Source organism: Centroberyx affinis, unplaced genomic scaffold, assembly GCF_046629955.1.
Source record: "Centroberyx affinis isolate AG114_WGS23_722 - 3 ecotype Tasmania unplaced genomic scaffold, CSIRO-AGI_Caff_v1 ptg001758l_1, whole genome shotgun sequence".
NCBI classification, from domain to species: Eukaryota; Metazoa; Chordata; class Actinopteri; order Beryciformes; family Berycidae; genus Centroberyx; species Centroberyx affinis.
In genome coordinates this window covers 68,594-86,611 of record NW_027280158.1, presented here as the reverse complement: position 1 = coordinate 86,611, position 18,018 = coordinate 68,594, and the positions used below count along the sequence as shown (strand labels likewise).

The 18,018-nt window shown below is 40.8% G+C and overlaps 1 protein-coding gene across 1 annotated transcript; it reads right to left on the bottom strand.

Annotated features, from left to right (window-relative positions):
* Window positions 1–256: 256 nt before the first annotated feature.
* On the bottom strand, window positions 257–12,436 carry lypd6 (LY6/PLAUR domain containing 6). Its single transcript, XM_071529028.1, has 4 exons — window positions 12,309–12,436; window positions 6,640–6,738; window positions 5,741–5,871; window positions 257–2,995 (listed from the first exon to the last, which is right to left on the bottom strand). The coding sequence occupies exons 1-4, from the start codon at window positions 12,424–12,426 to the stop codon at window positions 2,822–2,824; spliced, it is 522 nt and encodes a 173-aa protein (XP_071385129.1). The 5' UTR covers window positions 12,427–12,436; the 3' UTR covers window positions 257–2,821.
* Between the last annotated feature and the right edge of the window lie 5,582 nt (window positions 12,437–18,018).

Here is an 18,018-nt window from a genome sequence, read left to right as displayed (position 1 = left end):
TAAACATTGTCCACTTTAATATTTATGAATACTCAGAGGTCAACTAGTGGAATAACATGGCAGATTTATTGGCGCCATGCTTAGTCTGCTGCATGGAAACTCCACATTCAGGGGAAAATTGGCACTGACTGAAAAACAGAAAGATAATAGTGAAATAGTGACATAAATAGCTGGTATGCTTTTTCAGACTGTGAATAGTTTTAGTAGATCTCACTCGCCGATGAAAAAAGGTTTATTCATAAACGGATATGTCTTCATTTTTAATAGGACCAAAGTATTTCACATCTATATATACAAATATTTACATGGAAGTGGCACATATCAAAACAAATCCACGTTAACACAAGTTGGCACAAAACTGGCATGCAACTGTCTGGTTTTCACTGAAGGTACGTTCATGCACAAGCGCTTATTTCACATTGTATAAAAGTTTGCTAGAATCAGTGAAGGCAACATGTGAAAAAACAGTTTGGCTCTTAGGTTACAAAACAAAAGCCTCGAGTTGTCATATCAAAACCAAATATTGCCTGTTTCAAAAAAATTACAACACTTTCTAGCCCTTGAACTATTCTAACAAAAATCATTTACAACTGTTGACGGAGCAAACTGCACAAAGGTAAAGCAATTTGTCTCTGTAAATCATACTGATGAACTGTTTTCCTCCTGGCCTTTGGCTGGAGTCCTGGTGAAAAAAGAGTGAGACAAGGACGAGAGAGAGAGAGAGAGAGAGACGCAGACGGAGACAGAGAGCGGGAGAAGGGAAGTGACCGGTCTCCTCTGTGTCTCGGGCCACCGGCCTAAGTAAATCCTAAAGCCTTGAGAACAATAACACTGTAATTGCAAACGCTGCACTTTCTCCCCGGCCCCCGCTGCCAAACACCGAGTGATGGATGAAAAAACGTGTCATAGACAATGCAAACACCAGAGAACCGAGGCACAGCAGCGGAAAAAAAAGGTTTAAAGGGAAAAATATCCCCCCTTGGATACTCTTATGCTGTTAAATATGTTGAATCTGCAATGTTCAACTCTACTTCTAATTCAGTTAGTGAGTTCCTACGTTTCCCAGAATGCCTTTCAATAAACCCCAGAGAAGGGGCATGAACTTGTTGTTTTCAGTCAAAGGTGGGCGTATGGGCATATAAATATAGCTAGCTAGCAAAACGCACCATGTCTTATAGCTGCATTGCATTCTGGTCTATTGAGGCTACTGTGGGTGGAGAAATTGGTCTCTCTTGGCTTCTTCTACGATGGATTTCTCTGAATGTTGAAGGGTGCAAAATGGCGGCTCTACAAAGAAGCCCTCGCTCTTTGATTTTGAGGGACTGACACCAAAACTTGACGTTTACCGATGTTTTCGAACGCTGAAAAGTTTTCTGCCAAGTCCATTGTATAGCTGGAAATACGTCAGTGTGATGTCACCTTGTCTATGTTTGGCCAGTTATCCTTGGGAATGAGAAAAATACACGACCAAACAAGGAAATGGACCCAGAAATGCAAATTGGGGTGTATTTTTCCTTTAAATGGTGAGAAGAAAAGGATTGTATGGTGTGTATGTCAGTAACTATTTATGCGCATCCACAGGTTTAACTTTTGGTGCCTCTCACTAAATTTAGTGTGCTGTAGGAAGCCCTCATGTTTTCATTCCATAAAAATAAATTCCAACACAACAGACTAAAGATATTGCTGTGCTATGGAAAGTCGAGTCTATTTTGCATCCCTGGAAAATAATAAAAAAATATCTCTGTACTTTCCTTTGAACTATTTTCGTTTTTCAAAGAAATAAATCCCAAACACTGTGTTCCACTCCACCACCTCATACAAAGAGTCAAGATCCATGCCAAGCTTCTGTTTCCACGGTGACAGACATACTTTCCACATCAGTCAGAAAAGGAAAGAAACAAAACAGTTGTATGTTCAAACTGGAAAACAGATATGCCTTTATGTATCAAGTTTCTCAAAGTACTGGCTTGGCATCTCTGGTCAGATCCCTCTAATTAGTTTAACTGGACTGACATAAATGCCAAGGATAATTCTACACATCAAGATAAACGAAAAAGAATTAGATGTATTTGTTAATTATGTTATTGATATTTTAAATGATTTCTCAAATTACACCTGGGTATTGGTTCTCACAGGTGTCTTGTTGCCATACCAACCAATAAACTCTCTTCATGAAAAACACCTCTTCTTGAAATCTTCTCTTCTTGAGTTTCACACTTCAGATCCATGCTGTAAACTACAGGTAACATTTCACAAATGTCCACTTTTCTAGTCCACTTTTGATATAAAAATAAATACTATGTATATTTACATATGTGTTCAACAACATAGAACATGGAATATTGACTCGCAAATGTAACATCAAATCCTAAACATTTAAACCAGACACAAATCCCTACACTGGCTAGGGCAATGTTCTTCACTTCTTTCTTTGCCACTCTAAAATGCTGAAGCCCACAGACTGACAAGTCCCAACTTGGCGAGACAAATTTCTATGTTTACAGCTCAGTCAGCCTAGAGGGACTGAGCAGAGTGATGTAACATTATACAGTCATTGTTATGGTGTTTTATCCTTCAAGATCAACAGTGATAATGCCAGTGTTTTCAAAGTGAGTACCACTGTGCAGTGCTTAGTGCTCATTCTCTTGATAACCTACTTAAAGTTGAAGGGTTGTCACAGTTCTTGAATCCCTTTAGAGAAACAGGCCAAATTCCATTATGCCAGTGTGGAATCCAGCCAGGAAGAGTCGAGCAGGTCCACTGATTTACAGGTTCCTTGGTTCCCACGTCCAATATCTAACTTCGATTGTCTCTCCACTTTTCAAACACCACTTGAGATGAGAAAGGTGAGCATGAGAAGGCAGAAAGTCAGTGCGTAGCTTTTTGAAAATTGTCCAGTGCCACTGAGAGGGGAGGTGGTGGCGAAGATGGCGCCTGTTTCATTCCGCGGCAGCGGAAGGTTACAGATGTTCCCCTCGCAGCAGGCCGTGCACACCTTGACAAAAAGAGTAAGCATTAAAAACAGTTAAAGGTGTATTTAGTAATCTATAACCTCTATCAGACCAATAGGAATTGCACCTTTTACAACACTAGTGATGGGTCAATTCATGAATCAGTCCTTCATTTGAACAATACTTTAGTGAATGGTTCAGTGGTCTGTTGGACTGCCTAAGCAAGTCACAAAACACATAAGCATTCAGGACAAAGACAGTTAGCGGCCTACCAATGACTTCAGTGCTGGCTGGCTACTCTCTAAAATGGGCTTAATCAACCTAAGATGCAACAAACTCACAGATTCTCACACTTCCTTGTTCATTCATTCATTGTTGTCTTTACAGGACACCCAAACAACAAAATACTTCAAGGCGGAAGAGCAGCTGTACAATTCATTCAGTTCGTCCAACAGTTCAGTTTCTAGTGTATGGGTCAGTAGCTCAGTTGCTGAATTGACATCTTAACTGAATTAACCGTTCAGTTGCTGTATCAGACTGAATGCAAGAAACAGTACAGTGTCCGGTCAGTTGATTCAGCAGTTCAGTTGCTAGTGTAAGAGTTAGTAGCTCGACTTGCTGTATCGTTCAGCCTTCGTTCATCATGTTGGAGCAGGGGGTGGGAGTGAATCAAATGAGCTGGTGTTGAATTGATTCATTGCTGTCAGTTTTTCAGAGTGCAAGTTAGCTAACTGGCAAACTGGAAAAGCCAAGAAAGAACTCAAAATATAAATAAAAAATATAAATGGCAATGTTTCTTCTTTTCATTCATTCAAGATATTGACCATGATAGACCATGATATTCATGATCTCGGAAGGTCAGCAGGGTAGTTAATATAGCAAATGTAGATAGCTAGTATGGTTTGAATTTAGCTAGGCTAGCTAACCTAGTATGGCCAGATTTCAATTTGTTTTGCTTAGTAGCAAGAGTGCTAGGCTACTTCTTCACTTAGCATTGCCTTTTTGACTGGGCTTCAGTACAAACGTTAGAAAGCCAGAAAAACTGTGTTTTTTGCCTCTTCCCATTGAGGTTTAATTTAACCAATGAGATTATTTCTAAAATCTGCTACAGCTCCCCAACTCTCAAACCTCTCCCATCCCCTTGAACTACAGCAGTCTGTAATTCACACAAATAATAAAGTCACATTTTCACAATAGAGAGGGGGGTAGCTAATTAAAGCACAGATCCAACAGAAACATCTTGTGAAGAGGTCATATACTGTATGTCATGATGCTATCCAAATTTTTCCTATCTGCTGGGCTGTATGTGAGGTCCTCTCCAACTATGGATCTTGTCTTTGTGCAATTAGTGCAATTAGTCCTACTTGGCAAATAAAGGCGATTCTAAGATTTTTTTGTCAACACAAACATTTGCAGCAGGCATTAAATTCCCTAAGCTCCCCTATTCTATGTTCTTCACCTCCAATTTCCTCCCTGTCTCTGTAAGACAGACTACAGATGTAGAGAAGAAACACACATCTTTCAGCAGGGATTAGAGTGACAGTGCCCAGGGAGAGGCCTATTAAACTCCAGTCTACGTCTTATCTACACTGAGCACTTTGGATGATCTCCGGATTAACTACACAACCCAGTTAAGTGGTGCTGACTGGGACTGGGAAGGATCCTCAACCTATAACATACTTTCTTCCACTGCTTTAGTGTACTGTACTCTATCCATCATTTGGTCAGTACAGCTACAATAGAGGTGTGCTGGTAAGGTCTGCTGTGCCGCAATTCCTACTAGTCCTATTGAGGTCATAGATTGTGTAATGCTCCTTGAATTTTATTTTCTTATTTATTTTAGCAGCAGTGGCAGATTCAAATTCTGACAGCTCCTCTCTGGCAGCTGTTGAGTGAATATAAGGGAAACACTGTAACTTAGCACCAAGATCACCTCTGTTCTACAGTATATAAGCCTGTGGAATAAAGACATTCTTTTCTCTCCAGAGTATTTGGGAACATGATCACCTTTAGGGAAACTCGGGCCACAACTAAGTAGTTTGACCTCCAACCAGTCTACTAACACGTTACAATGGCCAAACTGACTTTTTGTTATGTTATACTATCCCATGGTATGCTACCTGTAAGCCTATACTAAAGCTTTATGCATGTACTGGACCTATACCTCTGACCCATTTCACTGTAACATTCGTAACATTAGGTGAGGTTGCTATTGACACTCTCATTGGACTGCAGTACTACACTGATAACAGTGTGTTTGTCTCTATGTTGATTTGTATGCTGTGAACTACATCCTTAACCACTGTACTAGTACCTGACCACTTCTCCTACTTGCACTTTATGTGAGATCCTGTCCAGCTATGAATTTTGTGTAATGTATAGGGCTGCAACTAACGATTATTTTCATTGTCGATTAATCTGTCGATTATTTTCTTGATTAATCGATTAGTTGTTTGGTCTATAAAATGTCAGTTTTGTCCACAACCCAAAGATATTCAGTTTACAGTCATAGAGGAGTAAAGAAACCAGAAAATATTCACATTTAAGAAGCTGGAATCAGAGAATTTTGACTTATTTTTCTTTAAAAAATTACTCAAACTGATTAATCGATTATCAAAATAGTTGGCGATTAATTTAATAGTTGACAACTAATCGATTACTTGATTAATCATTACAGCTCTAGTAATGTATGAGGTCTTGTGTTTCCCAATGTAACTATGGGTGTAAAAATACACCAAGCCAACTCCCTCACACATGTAATATTCTTGGCCAGTAAAGATAATTCTCACCTTGTTTCCTTCATGATCCATTTCGGTGCATCCTGTGGAAAGACAGTCCTCCAGGGCCACACAGCGTTTTGTCACTGAGACACTGTTTCCCTCCACATTCATCTTGTGGCGTGTGTAGCAATATCTGGCCTCTGAAGAACGAATGAAAAGTCAGTCACAAACATTGTCACAAATAACCACAGCGGCTGTAATACTACCTTTATGAGAGTGAGAGAGAATGATATTATTTTGCAAAGTCCCATAAAAGGTGCTTTTCAACTTGCTCTCCAGTGGGATTTGAGTTGGATTGAGTTGTTCTTTGCTATATAATATCAAAAAAGCTCCATGTCCATGCCTTGAATGTCACTTTTGTCATGCTGCAAACCACTGAAACCTGAGGGCAATGCAGATCGCACCGTATTATGAAATGCATTCCACAGGGTTTTGGTCAAGCTCTGTATCTCAATCTAAGACAGAGTTTTTCAAACAAAGAATGTGCATTTTATGGGCTAGGCGTAGAAATACTTAGTCATTAAGAGAGTACTGTAAATCTGTCCAGCAACGGTCAAGGAGGGCTAGTTCATTTTAACAGGGCAACTATTTATGACCTAAACATGTCCACAGCTAGTGAAATATGTTCAGTAATGCACAGGTACAGAGGCCTCTGAAGAACAAACAGTGCAATAATTTACAACCTTCCTGGAAGCAAGAATGCCAAATCCAAATACAGAGACAAGCTTTTGGGAGGTGAGGAAGAACAGAGAATGCATGTATTGACATTATTAAACATGAGTAGGTAACAGAAAATGCACGTAAGCCAATGGCATTACTTCACAGAAATAGATGAAAGAAAACTCTAGACTTAACCCCATAATTGTCAGCAATCTCTAGATGGATTTATCTTGCCAGGATAGTCTTACCTCGTGGGCAGTACAGGTCTGGTGCCCAGCGATTGCACTCAAAGTTGTCTCTTGCATCTTCACACGTGAAGCACTTGAATCCACCGGGGAATGGAGTGGCTGGGGAAAGACAAATGAATCACATGCAATGAACAAAACTTAGCATTAAACATGTAGATAGAATACTGGGAGCAGTTCCTCAAAAAATGTGTTTGGCTTCGAGCATTAGCATGTATGAGCTTGAGATGGTTCAAAGGTGCAGGTGAAAGTCTTGTCTAGGGACTGACGTTTCGACGCTCACAGTCAAACTCCTCAGAGTCAAACAGTAATGGTGGCATATCAGGTCCTGTATAGTGCAAGTGGTATCGCATTCTGAATGTGGCCCAGTTTTGTTTGGTACCCGTCGTGATTCAGATTCTCCCAGAAACTAGTAAACGTCACTGATGTCACTTGCCTGAAATGGGCGAGTATGCGCAGAAAGAGCATAGATATTAAAAGATTAGAAGAAGGTTTATACCACCCCTCTTAAACAGAATGAAGTTTAATTTGGAATGGGCTGATTTATTATGATTGGGCTATTATTCTGATTATTAGTCGAGTAAAAGGCTCCATGTAAATGCAGCTAATGACTCAACAATTTCTTAACCAGGTGTTGAGATTTCTGGCTTTCAAAAGTCACTTTGATGACTAAACAGTATTACAGTATATTGCATGGTGATATACTACCTCTTCAATAGACGTTTCTGCTGGATCTCTGTTCTAATTAGCTAGCGTTTTGAAAATGTGACATTATTATTTATGTCAGTTACAGGCCACCGTATTTAATAATTAGCCATGACAACCTATGTATAAAACAGTCTTTCTACAGGTGTAGCACATCACTTCTTTTGATAGTGATTCATGTCTAGGCTACGGTTTACAACACTGCTAATGCTGCTACAAACTGTGAGCATGCAACAGTTACACCCTGGCTTTCTCAATGCAGGGTCCCTTGAGAGGATGGATAATGTCCATGGTGACCATCTGTTGGGATCAAACGGCGACGCTGTTAGCCTTTCCAATTTCGCACCATTACATTAATCTGATTGGCCCCCTCCTCCACACCGCCTCTACCCTGTGACAGCTGCAGGTCTGCAGGTCAAGCAAACTTCATTCAGCAAAACAAAGCCTGCCAATCAGCATGATCTCTCCTTGGCCAGACCATGACCCCTCCCTTTACCTCCCAGGATTTCTGGCTAGTGGCTCACTGTTGGCCCCTCCATACAAACACTGAAAGTTACACAAACACTACAGTCTATACAAAAGACACAAAATGTAAGCCAGCACCAGCCCACATGGCCACAAGGGTGACCAGACATGTATGGGCATGCTTAATATGCAACTTACCAATGTATGTCTCTGGTGTACATACACACATAGGGTTAGGGTTATATTGGCCTTTAATGAAATATCAGATATCAAGCAGTCAGGGTCGTCCATTTCCAATATGATGGAGACTCCGTCCTGAATTTTATTTTCTTTGATATTTAATATCGGCACAAAATATCAGTGACTTCACAAACCCATATTGGTTGAGCCCTAATGCATACACAGATAGCCAAACATGTAGACGCACACATGCATGCTGCACACACACAAGTGCACACTAATCAGCACACACACGCATACAAATCGCAAATCCCCAGTGGGACCAGAAGGGTGGCCTTGAGCTGCCATGGATATCTCCCGGACTATTCCAGAAAGCCAAACCTGATCCCAAGAATTCTGCCTTTGTTTGATGAGGGATCTTAAGTGATTTTCTTCCTGGCTATATGGGGGCTTGTTTTTGAAGGCTGACTTTGACCTCTAACATGTCTGCTTCCTGGAGAGAGTTGTGTTGATTCAAGTCACTTAATCTGGGGGGTTTACCAACCATATCACAGCTGTCAAATGAAAACCTTGCATCTTAAAAAAACAGCTTTGCAGGAATTAGAAACGTAGTCTTGTTTACAGATTAGGGAACAAGAATTTTTAGTTAAACAAGATGTTTTGATTGGATTTCAAAGGTCTTATGGTCACGAAAATCTAGTAGTAGTTTAGTTAGTAGGTTTTCATCTAACAACAGCAGCATGTCCCCTCTCAGAGGCAGGAGTTAACCAACCTACTCTTATCCCCAACTAAGGGATAAAGTAGAGGTTCTGTCTACATCACACACTCTAAAACTAGTCTAGCCAAAGACCCAAATGAGAAATTTAGCCTGAACCCTGTTAAGGACCCACCAGAATTGGTGGCCCAGTCTGGCTCCTGTCCTGACCCATGGTCTAAGAAACAGCGAACTACACAAACAGAAACAATAAAGAAGCAACCAAACCTTTGAAGTGCAAAGTAACAATTTACCAGCACTGACAGGCATTTGGCACTTAACAGGAATTGTGATGGTGACTGCCGAGTTGACTAGAGCACCAAATAGGGTGAGAGAAGAAAAAAAAAACATGGAAATCTGCCATTCCTCTGGAAAATGATCTAATTGACGCTGAGGTCCAATTAGTGTTGGTCGCTTGTCAGAACATTTTGTCTGAGTCCCAGGGACAGCCGTGGGACAACAATCAATTAGCCTTTTGGTGATTATTACGTTACCACTTTGCTGGCCACAGCAACTCTACAGGCCAACGGCCTAGTGCTTCAATGTCTCAATCAGTCCTCAAATCAAAGCTTGAGAACAGTTCAGGCTGTCTCCAGTGTTGTAGGGGATCGTTCTACTCTGTAAAGGCCTCAGGCTTGGGCCGATGTGTGAACAAGACAAAAGGGGTTAGAGACCAGAAGGCAAACGAACATGGGTGAGGTTAACTGTAATGGCTGGGCTATGCATGGATTCACATGACGGCACACCATACTTCAAAGACCCAGGCTCGGAGAGAGTGTATGTGTGTGTATGCGTGTGTGTGTGTGTGTGTTGGAGGGGAGGGGATGCAGACAGTTGCTGCACCAGCTGTGGCTTTGTCTGGCTGGCTGGCAGTGAAGGGATCAGTGGGTACTCCAGCCACAGCTATCTTCATAGCCCATAGCTGTCAGTTCCATTTTTGAACTGGGCAGTCTAGTAATGTTGTGTGGTGTAAGCGATATAATTGCTTAATACGTGAGTGAGAGGGTGTGAGAAAGAGAGATAGATGACAGAGATAGAGTGACCTCTCCATGGGCCCGTTAGTGCTGCTCTGTAATAACGCTGGCTGACTAATGACGGCTCTTACACGAGGCTGAGAGTCTGGGGGAACCTTGGTTTACAGCTTCCCAGGGATCAGACACCGCATACACTGACACCAGGCCGCGAGATTACAGAAAATCCACCCTAAAACACTTAATCTAACAGCTATCGGCAATGTTTCCCTGCATTTCTGGGCCCATTTTGTTCTTTGGTGGTGTATTTTTCTTAGGGGCTGTTCGTTATTTATGAGAGGGGGGGGCTGGGGTGTGACTTTGTTGTTGTTTTTTTTATCTTGACCCTCCCCGGAGCTTTTTATATTTTTCCTTGAGCCTCCCTGAGTGACTGGGGGAAAATGCATGAACCTCCCCGGTGAGCATTTTTCCGTTTAAAAATTGACTATGGTCACCGGTGTTTAAAAGTGAACGTTTTTTCACCGACTATTTGAAGAAGTTCACATCTAGACCATATTTCACCGGGATATTACACCGGTGAAATATGGTCTAAATGTGAGCGTTCAACGTTCAAAGACAGGAAAAATAAAGGGAGAGAGAGAGATGGGGGGCGACATACAACAAATGTCCACAGCTGGATTCAAACCACAGACATTGTGGTTATGAGGTCTGTGTCTTAACCAGTACACTACCGGAGCACACTGCATTTTACATTGAATATTTTAGTATATAACCCTTAGTATATACACCACTTAACTATGTCAGTGTCAGTTGTAGTCGAAGCTGTACCACCTAAGTACAACCATTTAAAGTTGTATGTCCCTCCCTTAAAGCCAAAATAAAAAACATAAGTCCCTCCCCAGTGCTTAAGAAATTTGACGTGCCTCCCCCATAAATAACGAACAGTCCCTTATTCCTCTGGATAACTGGCCAAATGTGGATGATGTCCAGCACAGCTACAATGGAGTTTGCTAGCAGAAAATGTTCCAGCTATCTAAAACATCAACGGGAAACATCAGGTTTCGGTGTGAGCGCCTCAGAATCAAAGAGTAAGGGGCTTCTTTGTAGACTCACCATTTCATTGGCTACAGAATGTCAGTCAGCGACAACATGGCACGAGGAGACTATGGCACCACTAGCGCCATTTTTGTTTTGTGTTAAACTTTCCGACGGGGAGAAGAACAGTCCAGTTGAGTTTGTTATTAAAACGGAGATGTCAGTTTTAGACTCTGTCATGCCTCAAGTTTGTGCTGACATCATATTACACAGAGGAAGCCTTTACAGAAGCTGTTAGCGTTGTGTTAGCGTTTCTGCCGACAGGCTACGGAAGCCCCTTTGCTCGATTCTGATTTGTCATCCATTTCCTTTGCTTTTTCCTCCCCTTTTGTGTGAAATAGAGATATAACAGGGTTTCCTGCTTGCGTATGAAACCCTGGTAGAGGTTGAATTCACTCGTGAGAAGTTTTGACAGGCCGGGTCTCATGCGAACTGAGGCTGTTTAGACAGTGATACCAAAATGCTTACAGTTAGAAAACCGTGCCATCCCTAACAGTAAGGTAAGACAGGAATATGTGCACAAGCAAAAAATTGATGGCACTGATGAGATTCAATTCGGCGAGCTCCACACACAGTGACTGGTTTGAAGTCCAGTCACGTGACAGGAGCGATTATCCTATCATGTTCACAGACTAAAGAGGTGTCTTGTTCTCTTGCTCATGGTCACTCATTTCTCTCCAGACACAGTAAGGTGACTCCCTTCAAGAGCGTCTTTTGTTTTACACTCAAAGACGAGCTATCTAGAATTCATTTTTAATGATTATTACCATTGTTGTTGTCGCTGTTGCTGCTTTAGTTGCAAATTCTTAAGACTTAATGTGATTTTGAGGAATTTAGACTGCCTGTTAAGTCATTTCTTACTTTTATAGACGAGTTTTTATGAAATTGTTTTTTTTAATCTTGTGTTGTTTCTTATGTTTTGTTTTCTTTTAAATCTCATTCCATCTTACATATTTATTTATTCTTCTTTTAACCAATTTTTTTTGACTGATTCCTATTTTTATCTCCCCATTATGTATTTTACTATTCTTGTTTTTATTCCTTCCTGTAAGCCACCCTGTAAACTCTGCTTTTAGATAACTGTTATACAAATAAAGTGTATTATTATTACTATAAGGATTTATATGATTATTATTAGTAGTACAACTAGTAGTATTAGTAGTATTTATTAGCATTTATTGTTTATGTATTATCATTATTTATTATCATCATTTACTGCCTCATTTATTTGAGACTGTGATTAAGGCCTATACCAATAAACTTTTAAGTATTAATTGTAAGGTTAGGATCTCATGAATTTAGTTTGTTTCGAATTTAGTCAAATTAGTCTAATGCTTGATTGACAAGTCTTTATTTTGAAGAACTTCACTTAGTAATAATAATGAAGAACAAACAAATACAGATGCCTCCTCTAACTACTAAGGTAACCTCTGTTACCTCAGTCTACCTCCATTTGGAAGACAATAAAGCTATGCTGTTTGAAAGTCAGATTTTACACTCACTCGAGGGATGGAGGTAGATGATGTCTTGTTCGGTGAAGTCCCTTGTCTGGGCGGTTTTCAGCAGATCAGAGATGGTGGTCAGCAGTAGGACCCAGGCCACCGCAGGCCAGGGCTCCATTGCTGGCTGCTGTGGCTTCACACATGCAGGTTTCTGACGAGAGAAACTCAACCGGATACCTGTTGGGTAAAACACACAAACGGAGATCTTGGTTATGACTGGAAAACAAACTGGAAACATAAAATGCATCACTTCCTGTGCGGCAGAAGATTTTTCCCAGGAAAGACCTACAAGAGACCGGGTGCTTAGAACAGCAAATGTAAAAGCTTTCATGAACTGGATATACAGCAGGTTGAATCACTTTTTGTGCTATATCAATCAGTAATAGAGAATAGCAAAACAGACATTTATTTACATGAACACATTGCAGATTGCTTTAAATCTAATTGTATATCCCTTTCTGTTAGTATTATCATTCCAAGGAAAACTCCTTTCTCACAGGAGGAACCTGTAATAATTCAAAGCTTCACTGAGTGAGTCTATGATCCCAACACCATTGAACAGTAACTACGAGTGTTTCCAGTCCTATTATTTGGAGGAGGATTGGGATCCCTTCCAGATGGCCAACAGACAATAAAAAGATTGAGCTGCATTCCTCATTAACACAACCATCCCCAAGTCAAGCATTTCCTAATTATATCAGTGTCATTAGTTGGAGTTCAGACTGTAATGCATCACTGGCTCTTTTACCTTTTACCTCCCTGACTGTGGCTCAGATCTGTCTTTGTTCAATGATACAAGAGTGACCAAGCAAAATCTGGACAAAATGTTAGGTCTCTAAGCAGCGACATACTGCTTAACTTTGCTCGAGTCCCAAGTCAGTCTCAAGTCTTGAGGCACAAATCTCAAGTCAAGTCTCAAGTCTAAATGTAGAACACAAAGTCAAGTCAGAACAAATCAATCATTTAGTTTTCTTAAAGAAAACTAAATATCTAGGGCATTTCAATGCCATGTGGTTTTAATAGGATAAAACCTTGGTAAGAGCATCATGAGTTTGATTTCTATCATCAGTTTCAACTTCAATAAATGCAATCATTCCGTAGAAATTGAGAAAACAAAACTTAAATTCAGTCGTCTGGTGGAACAAATCTCATCACTTTCAATCTAAGTCATTTACACAAACACACAAGCTTTTGTCAAGACTTTAGAAACCTTCAAAGTCTTCAAAGGGCAAGTCAAAGTCAAGTCCCAAGTCACCAGAGCCCAGGTCAAGTCAATCTCCAGTAGTTAAAATTGTGACTTGAGTCTGACTCGAGCCCAAGTCATGTGATTCGAGTCCAAGTCATGTGACTCGAGTCCCCTCCTCTGTCAATTTCCCTTAAAAGGGAACATGCAAAAAGGGCACAAGATTGCAAAAAGAAACAAGTCAAAACCTTTGTCATGCCGCCATTGAGAAAATCACTGTTGACTTCACAGAAGACGGAGTTAGTCAAACGTTAGTCTACTGTGCTAACAACCTGAGGGAATGTGTCACTGGGTGAGTGCCAGTAGAGTGATGTGTCACCAAAGAGAGAAACCTGCCAAGAGTTCCACACTGATACCATGATTCAGTCTGAGGCTGACAAAAACAGGATGGCTAAAATAATGACTTTAACATACTGTACAATGTTCTCTGACTTGTTATAGTAAAGCTCTACTCACAATATGATAATATAATTTGGATGGAGAGCTTGTGAAATGGTGATGGTCAAGCTGTCTCATTTCTGATTACTACAGCAGAATAAAATGGAGCTAATATCACAATTCATTTTTCTTCCCCACGATGCGTATTGTCACTTTTTTGTATTGCGAAATATTGAATTTCAATATATCGCCCCATCCCTATTTGTTACCTTTCTATGACTGCGTTCTCAAGTCTCCATAGGGCAATCCATTAGGTTGAGGCGTTTACAGCACCACAGGAAACAATTGTTTTGTCTCTTTTCAATACACCAGACAAGAGTGGGTGAAGATTTGTCCAAAACTCCCTCAGGAAATACACATAACAGTCAATATACATACAGTACGTCCATTACAGTAAATATGCTTTACCAAGACAAATACACAACGTTTGGAATTGATCAGCCAAACTACAGAGGACCAACCACTTTAAAGATTCTCACCATCTCCGAGGTCATTCTTGCCGCTCCACTCAGATATTCTAGGAACATTTGGGCTTCTTCAAGTCAAAGAACGACCACAGTCCCACGGAAGGAGACTTCCCCATCCTTGTTTACTCCAGAGAATAGGAGAATGGTCTGACTGCCTCCATTCAGACCGCTAGCCTCCCCTGGCACCGTCCAGGGTAAAGACAGGGGGGGGAAACAGACCGCTGACTGAGACAAGTCTCGTCCATCACCCCGCGGGTAAAGTAAGGCCAGCCTACGGTGTAATTGTGTTCTCCGCAAACCCAGTGTGAACATTGGCCCGTTCCGTCAGCGGGCTCTGACAGGGATACACAGGACGGCCTGTCACACGGACAAGAAACAGCTTTGACAGTTTTAGAAAAATGAGAGCCCGTTCGCACATTTGTCACATGCACTTGACTCGAGTCCTTTGTGCGCTCTGCTCTAGCACAGCAAGATGCAGCGAGGGCCCTGCTGCAGTTTGGACCGACTCGTTATCAATGAGCTAAACGCAACTCACAAAGAGCTATCTACACATTCCACTGAAGTTCATGCTCAGTTCAGTTTCTGCGGGCAAAACCTGACACCCACACTTATAAGTCGAACATATTTACTGGCATTAAAGGGGCATTTACCTCTGAAGCTCCCTGGGTAATTTTAGGATTAGCTCCCAAATGTCAGCTGACCCAAACTGAGGAGTGTGAATGTATTGACTCAGAAAGGGCCCTGCAAGCCAAATCCAATATTATTCACAAATTGCATTTCCTTGAAGTTTAAATCTGCTCTAAGGCATCTTTTGTATGGGCCTTCTGTAGCTGGCTGGTAATGTTGTTAAGGATAAGCGCATGTAGCCAATTACAATCTCCATCACCCTAGGCGATTGCTGCCATTGGGAAGTATTTGATTGTAAGTACTGTAAATCACTTAAATGCACATAAACAAGTGCAATTAAGAAGAGTGCAAATCAGAGATTTATGCTGTGGCTTGCACTCATTATCTTTCTGTTAGTATCAAATAATACTGGCAGGCAGATTTAAGTGGATGAATGGTGTTTAAGGCAGCAAGAGCTTAGTGGCATCATGGGCCAAAACTTCAGAAAGGCTGAGCAAATGATCTTTACCTCTGGGTGTAGCTAGACTGACACACTGACTGATTTTCAATGAACCAAAACAAAACATCCTCCACGTTCTGTGCTCAGATTTATACTGTATATTTTTTCCGCTTTGGCTTTAACCTGCTGCTGCTGTTGATGAGATAAGTGTGTTTGCTTGAGAAGGTAAGTCAGCAATTTAACATTAAACTGATGACCTTTTTATGCAAATGAGCAACAAATCAGCAGAAGTCCATTCATTTCTGAGCAACCGGGGAACATCAGCTGCTGTGTGGAAGAGTTGGCCATCGCAGCCAATAAGATTTCTGCATTCCCTTGTTTCCCTAACAATGTGATTTTGTTCCATGAACAATAGTTCTGCCTGGCAAGTGTAAAACGGAGATGTTGATTACAGGCATTCAAAGCTTCCCAGTTCTCTACAACTTTTATTTGAAAGACTACGGGAAAAAGGTATCAAAAATGACGCTTGGAGAACTGTAGCATCCATTGTTGGGGTCGATGGTAAGCTCTGTAGCAGTTTTAGAGTTTATTTTCAATGAATGCTACTTAATTACTGCTTGTCAGCTAGCAATGCCTCGTTAAAACAACATAACGGTATGACAGGCAATACCAGAGCAGTAAAAATACATAATTTACCTCTTCAAAATGCTGACCACTACATAGATACAATCTGAGTCTCTGGCTCCGCCCACAATCCGTCCAAATAGGGAAACCCCTCAACCAAGCTGCTCACGGTGTGTTAAGGTAATACAGTTAATGATAACATATTTTTCAGTGATTTTCCCATGTCAAATCACAAAAAAAAACATAGCAGTGATGTTGTTAGACAAAGGGAGGAATTTGTGCCTTCTGCACCTTTAACCTGTGCTTGACCATATTTTTGCTTTTACTTTCTTCAAGCATTTTCCACACCGTGCTGATCCAGTACACAGCGGATTACAGCTTACATAATGTAAGGAAAGCTGACACCTGCATCCGTTTAAGGTGCAAACTGATCGGTGACAAAAACTGCAACATACCAGCGGGCTGCCGAGTCATGGCCTCTTGTAACACACTACCTTTTGACCCTGTGCACAATGCACCCCGGCACTCTGCGACCATGCTGCACTGCATTGAGTTTCCTCAGTGAGATCCTTATCACAGCTAAAGGTCTGCAATGTATTCAGTCAAAGACCAAGACCAGAGGTGTACATATCAACCAGAGGGGGGGATTCCTCACCCATTTCCTGTTTCCTGCCACCATTAGCCCACGGGGCTAGAAAATGAAAGTTTGCAGAGGAGCGGAAAATTTATGAAACGACTTTGGTCTCTGTGGGGAATAACACTGAATTAATGTATCATAATGAGCTGACAGATTTACTTCTTGTTATGCCTGGAAACATTAAGATGTAGCTTTGATATTTTCACTGCAAAAATATCCCTCCTAACATCCCTTAACAATCCCTGTTTCGAGAATGTTCTTGAAACAAGTGACTATATAAGGTAAACCACTCCACTACTATCAAGATAATGCCACTGGATTAAAAAAAAATCCTTGAAAGAAGTTGATTTTACATTGGAAACAAGTGGAATTACCTTACCCCATTGGCATATTTTTTCACTTATTTTCCGAAAAATACGTTTTTAAGACTCAATACTAGAGTAAATGACTTTTAAGATTGGTATTTTTTCATGCTATTACCATGCAGTTCACGGCAATGAAATAAATGTGATTATTTAATGTGATTTTGCATATGTCAGCATTCGTTATGTATCGATATCAAAATAATTACTTATTATTAGCGTGATATTAGCCGTGTCCATATCACCCTTATATACAGTACAGTCTTATAATATAAGTAGCCTAAAAATATGGGTATAAGAGGTGTACTGCATCATTTGTTAGAAGACTATGCATTACAGTAAAATCACATGTAAATAGAACATACAATGAAGAAATTGTCAATTGCATTCACCAAATATAAGTTCAGTATTGTGCTAAAAATTCCTGACTGAATCCCAACAATCATCTTTTCTAACCCTAACCCTATACAAAACATTGGGGACACAACATTGACTTGTACCCCTTTGTCTGAGTTCTTAGAAGGCAATAAAAATCTTTCTTCCCCCCCCTTCCCCCTCTCATCTGCATGTCCCCTTCATGACTGCAGTGGATTTAGTGAGTGAAATCAATATGGGGTCACAGCTTTCACCAGGATTCACTCATCGGCCCATTCCGCGGAAAGAGCAGGTGGTCCGAATATTCTGTGTGCTCACTGTATCTAGAAAATAATGCCATCTCTCAGTCTTATCACAAATACGAATACTTTCTCAGTAGGAAAACTGAACTGACTTGCCGGGGAACTCATGAGAAGGATCAGCTCTGATAGCTGTGTCACCTTTGCCACAGCCTTTTCAATTCAAGAGAACAGAAAAAAAGAATAGCTTCTATAAGAG